The sequence below is a fragment of the Lampetra fluviatilis genome, chromosome 3 (assembly GCF_964198595.1).
Source record: "Lampetra fluviatilis chromosome 3, kcLamFluv1.1, whole genome shotgun sequence".
Lineage (NCBI taxonomy): Eukaryota > Metazoa > Chordata > Hyperoartia > Petromyzontiformes > Petromyzontidae > Lampetra > Lampetra fluviatilis.
In genome coordinates, this window is record NC_136277.1 from 18025128 (window position 1) to 18031373 (window position 6246).

The window sequence follows — 6246 nt, forward strand, 5'->3', positions numbered from 1 at the left end:
CGCCCTTACGCAGCGACTTCACAAGGTCAGCAGATACAATGTGACCTACGAATCATTCCGCTGCTGGCAACTGGAATCCCAGCACAGCGAGGGTTCTGGTGTGGCTCAGAGATTTCCGTGCCAGGATAAGCACTGCGACTGTCATCTGGAGGCACTTATCACAACTCCGACCATATGCTCTTGAGGATTTCTCTTACCGCGCCGTCTATCACATTCTCTGAATGCCAGTCATGAGCATTATGAACCTGATAGGGTCTCTGCGAATACTAACCCATCCGAATCCAGTTATTAATACACAGCGGCACGTCCCAATGCAAGAGATGCATAGAGGGCTGGATTATCAAGAGGGTGAATAACTCTTAATGGGATTATGGTCCGAATGTAAAATTAAGACGTAAGAAGATAGAATCAACAGGATGAAAGCACTTGATTGTTGGTTTTCTCATGCAGCTTGATGAATACTTCTGAAGACGTTACAATGAAACGCGGTGTCGTCAGCATGTGACGAGCTCCGCGCTGGAGAAAGATCAATAAACTAGACGAATAGGGTCAGCTACAATGTGGATACTACAGTGCAGAAACATGAGATATGGCGGCAGTTTTGGGAGGCCTTCATCTAGCAGCGGACTGATCTTGGCTGATGATGATCATAGATAACGGCACGCAATGAAAAGGGAAAAAAATGACACAAGCGTGTCCTGCCCACTCCACTGAGTATGGCGTGCTTTGGCAGTGACTTGCAGGAGTAATTCTGTGGCTAAGGAATCAGACTACTGACTCACACAGCAGCCCACTCGGCTTCCCCGTCGTCACGCAATGACTGAAGCGAGGGTAAATACTTGCAGACCACAGCTGTCTGTACCCTACATCAATGTGCAATGTGTCACGCCGAGATGTGCAAAGCATAGCAGGTCACCGAATACTTTCCATGTTTAACGAATAGCACACTATATTTTCCGTGTCATTTGCCAGAGCATGCGTAACATGCTTTGTAAATAGCAGCTCTGGTTTTTCTGAATTTCTTTCTTGGTGTTGAGTGATTAAGTCACAGTTATTTTGCTTTGTTTCACTAATGATGCACGGACTAAGTGTTGTCTTTATTCCTAAGGCAGGGTTACATTGAAGAGCCTTTGCCCTTCGCTGTCATCATGACTCTCCCCTCTATGATCATCATTAATTACACTGCCATAACTTAAAAGGCTTCCAGTATTTTTCTCTCCCAAGCTTAGGTATCTCATATATGAACCATTCGTATTCATATATGTCAGCAGCATATCTGTTAATTGCATGCACATACATCATACACATAACAAAGATCCACTCATTAAACCAATACAGTTTTGTCATTAAATGTAGGCTGGAAAGGTTATATGATCAGCCACACGTTTAACCACAGTTGTCTCTACAGCGCTAACACACATCACCACATTTGATTTCTGAGCTGGATCTTAAAAGCGAAGATCCAAGCCAAGTTCGTATATAAAAAGACAAAGATCCCCCGTATAGCCTTAACAGACTGTAGGGGCAAAGCGAGCATCTATGGAGGCCGGCATGGTACACGAGTGGGTGGGTTGCCAGCACCACGCCCGACCGCCTTTGTCTCCCCCAGTGGGCAATGTTTTTTACACACCACACCAGCTACTAATTTGAGGCTGAGTCGACCAAAAGTGGGTCCAGGACCGGTTCAGATAATCGTCACTGGTGTCTGGTCGTGAGCGGGAATCGAACTTAGGTGGTCGGGTTTGTAGCGCAGCGTAGCGCTAACCACTCCACCAATATCATAAAAAATACAAATATCCCCCGTATAGCCTTAACAGACTGTTGGGGCAAGTGCTGTTAGCGAGCACCTATGAAGGCCGGAACGCTACACGAAGGAGTGGGTGGCCAGCACCACGCCCGACTGCCTTTGTCTCCCTAGTGACGATGTTTACACACCGCACCAGGTACTTATTTTAGGCTGAGTCAACCTAGGGGAGGCCCAGTACCAGTTCAGATTGGCCGTGAGCGGGAGTCGAACTTCGGTCGTCGCGTTTGTAGCGCAGCGCACGAACCACGACTCCGATAGCATGCACATATACACACCCACATATACACACCCACATATACACACCCACAATCTAATGGGCATTTAGACTGAGTATACAGACAGTGTTTATATATATTTCACAAAAGCGTTCAGAAAAATGTGCCATGGACAATTTATAACTTCCAATGTCCTGAGTGACATCATTTGAGTGTTAATGCTAATTGGTAGAGGAATGTATGATTCACTTCAACCAACTGGCCCAACACGCAGACTGGAAAATATAAGTTCGCGCTCGTTTTTCTGTTCTTTAGCTCGAATAAAACCAGATTGTACAGCTTATACGATATGCGGCAACTGTACTGCATTGTCATTGCACATGTATATACATGTTTATTACAGTGAATTCGCATTCAGAAGGGGCTAAACAAACATACTGGTTGCACAGAGGAAGGAAAGAAGTCAAAAGTTCAATAACACAGCTGCCATTGCCATTGCATGTGCAAATTGGTGGCATATATCCAACAGTGTCCACAGCACCAATTCTGTTTAATGAGCAATTAAGGTGCACGACATGTGAAAATAATGATTGCACTTCACTGTTCCACGCTTTTTCATTCTTGCGGCATGTTTAGTCGGCAACTGCCAAATGCCACTCAAATCGGGAGGGCTCTTTGTATATGACATCACTAGAAATGCATTCACTATTACATTTAGATTTTTGAAGTACAGTGATTTTTCAAGTTCATTGTGCTCTCCCCTAGGAATTGTGAATTGTCATTGTGACGTGAAGGTCTACCCGCCCGTGGTGTCAATCCACTCCTGGATAGGGCCTCCCCCACCCCTTGTGCGACATTTGAGAAACATTTAACCATACTTCACCACGCCGGTCAGTGCGGTTTATTGGTGAAGGTGGTGGTAGAACAGCACGGTGGATTTTGGCGCACTGCCCTCTGCTGACCACAACGCCTTCCACACCTGTTCTATGCATGATGGTCAACCAGCCCAAGCACTATCCAGGCTCAACCATGCTTAGGCTTCGATGTGTGACGGGAATTCTGGATTTGTTGGTCATTGGCCATGATGTGCTTTGTAATGTTGTCAGAGAGCAGCTTGTGTGGTGACTGTGGAAGTGGGGGTCACTGCAGTGCGGTAAACACTTTGCAACGGTAGTTATCATTACAGAATGTTTGCTGTAGCTTCCCATAAATGTTTACTCGTTTAATGCAACATTAAAAAAAACCTCATCACACTACAAACATTCCCGTGAAGGTTTATATATTTTTTAAAAGAGTAGGAAAATGTCAAAACTAAGGTTCTTTAAGCTGTACCTAATGCAGAGCTTTATAAACGATTACCCTAACTGCTGTAATTACCAGCGCATGATGCAATTGCTGAGTTTGAGGTTTTTGAATAATTGTTTGTGTATGTTTACTCGGGACATTTAAAGCCAGCGTTCGCAGAGATCAAAGCTGCCCGCGTTAACAGTAGCCCCTTTTGCTATTTGTCAAATCTCAGGAACACATTGTTTCTACGACATTGCTAATCGCATGCGTATAGTAAGAACAATATGTCTTCTTCCCACCTCCCCCCCTCCAACCCAGCTTAAATATACGCTCCAAGCTTGGTGGTGTTTCATTCTTCACCTGATGACGACTGCTTGCGTTGTGGCCGAAACGTCGTGAGAATTATTTTATTATGTTTTATTTTTATTATTTTATTACTTCCATTCTACGTGACTTTACCGAAAGAACCAAGAAGAAGAAGAACTATATGTCCGTGTGTGTGTGGCCGTGATTGAAACCGATTAACATGGAGACTGCAGCTCTTCCACGCCAAGCGCCATGCATGCGGATGACTTGGCAAGACAATTGCGCCGAGAGGAAAGTACAAAGACAACTTTGAAAAGTTCACTCCGGCAAATGCCAAGTGATCCACAAGGGAATGTTAAAGCAAAATACATTTTTTTAAAATGGCTTTTGCGCACCAGTGTGTTGCTAAGCCGGCGTAAATACGCGTGCTTAATAGCGAAGAGGTCACAACCACAATCGCGTACAATCGAGTTAATGCGCGTCAACATTCATCCATCAATGACTGTGTATTGTACAGGGTGATGGTCCATATGTGTTGCGACCCCCAATTAATTGACCCCGAACATTGCTGTTCCTTTGCAAATTAATTTCGGTTTTAAATAAAGCCCTGCTTCAAAAATATTAAGTTTCAATGTTGCGTCACAAGACAAGCGAACCAACCTGTACATCAATATGCTGTGTGTGTGTGTGTACGGAGAGGTTACGGGATGCTCTGGTTCAGTGCAGAGTGTGGTGCAGCAGCAGTAGCAGCGGCGGCTCTTACATTGCAGGTCCACGCGTGCCCAAGCGCCGACGCAGAGCGCGCACAGGAGCAGCGAGACCCTCCTCGCATCGCCCATCGTCTTCATCAACGTGCAAGAGGAGCTCCCTCAAGTCCTCTCGCTTGATGTACGCGCTGCCCGGGCTTCCTCCAAGAGAACCTGGGGTTGTGGTGTGGACGTGCTTACGCGTTGGTTGATAACACACGCAGTGGTTTGCTGCCTCTCAAACTCTGATTTTGTCGTGGGGTGGACCACTGGGGTGGCTTCACCCGGGGCTCTGGTTTCGCCTGTTGCGTTCTCAAGATCCTGCAGTTTGACTGCCTCAATTCTCCGCTTGCCCTAGAATATCACAGCCACCCCCAACACGTACACCCCACCCCGTCCCATCCCCGTGCATCTTAACCCACACGCCCACCCACTCCCCCCTCCACCCCGCAGCCTCCCTCCACCTCCACCCCACAGCCTCCCACGAACTCCCCCCCCACCCAACATACAACACAGTCAGTTCCCAGCTGAGCTCAACAACGCTGTTCCTTGGCCCACTCCTGCAGCGCTCCAGCGCGTGAGACGTCGCAATGACTCGTCTCGTGCCTCCCCCCCCCCGACACGCGAGACGTCGCAATGACTCGTCTCGTGCCCCCCCCCCCGACGCGTGAGACGTCGCAATGACTCGTCTCGTGCCCCCCCACCGCCCCCCTCACGTGAGACGTCGCAATGACTCGTCTCGTGCCCCCCCCGCCCCCCACACCGGCGTTCCATCCCCACTTCACTTAAAAAAAACAAATCCGAATAAGTGCCATTTATTTGCATAAAAGTTACTTGGGCAATGTTGACTGAAAACTTTCGTGACTGCAGGAATTCATATTCTTTGGTTCTTTCGGTAGAGTCACGTAGATAGAAAATTAAATTAATAAAACTAATGAATCATTAATACAAAATAATAACCGACCGCTTGTGTTGTGATCGATACGTCGTGAATTTTTGGTTTATTGTTTTTGGGAAAGTTGACGAGACGCATTAAAACATATACGTTGTAAAAATACGCTACTTACAAGCAGGATTAAAAAAAACATTGCTTACATTACTTTTGGAATACACGAAATTGTATTTTCTTTGTATGGATAACCATCGAACAATAATGGTCACCGCATCGCGTGCTTTCAGACGCGCTTTTACGGCGGCCGTCTGGAACGCCTCTTCCGATATTCGGAAGCCACTGGAGTTTTGCACTTTTAAATCATCTAGATTGAAAATTAATTTCTTTAGAACTGTTTTTTGTGTGTGTTTCATTTGTTGTTCTTCCGCTGCACCTCCGATTAGCACGGTTGGCTACATATGGTGCGAAAGAAGTTCAACATGCGTGCAGTACATACAGTTGAGGTGCAACTCTAGATCAGAGTCTCGGTTGTAAAATCCAGCCGCTGGCTTCTGGACACAAGGAGTCAATGCCATCACGTAGATAGGTGCTTTGAACCTCTCTTTGAACCTACCTACGTGACTTTACCGAAAGACCCAAGAATATTAATTCATGCAGTCACGAAAGCTTTAAGTCCAGTCATTGCCAGTTGTGGTTTCGGAGAATACTCTCAGCGAGCGAGATCGCTCACGATGATGCCTTCCACTGTTGGTGTCAGAGGTGGGACAAAGTCATTGTTATGCAAGTCCAAGTCGAGTCGCAAGTCATCAAATTCATGACTCGAGTCTGACTCGAGTCCAAGTCACATGACTCGAGTCCACATCTCATAGGTGGGACAAAGTCATTGTTATGCAAGTCCAAGTCGAGTCGCAAGTCATCAAATTCATGACTCGAGTCTGACTCGAGTCCAAGTCACATGACTCGAGTCCACATCTCATAGGTGGGACAAAGTCA

At 46.4% G+C, this 6246-nt stretch overlaps 1 protein-coding gene across 2 annotated transcripts in view; it reads right to left on the reverse strand.

Moving 5' to 3' along the window:
* LOC144953746 (thrombospondin-3-like) overlaps positions 1-4694 on the reverse strand; it is a 71319-nt gene extending 66625 nt beyond the window's left edge. For both annotated transcript variants that reach the window (XM_078884349.1, XM_078884341.1), the window contains exon 1: positions 4379-4694. In XM_078884349.1, the coding sequence (XP_078740475.1) occupies positions 4379-4463 (85 nt within the window). In that variant the 5' untranslated portion in view covers positions 4464-4694. The remainder of the gene's footprint in view (positions 1-4378) is intronic.
* Positions 4695-6246: the final 1552 nt, after the last annotated feature.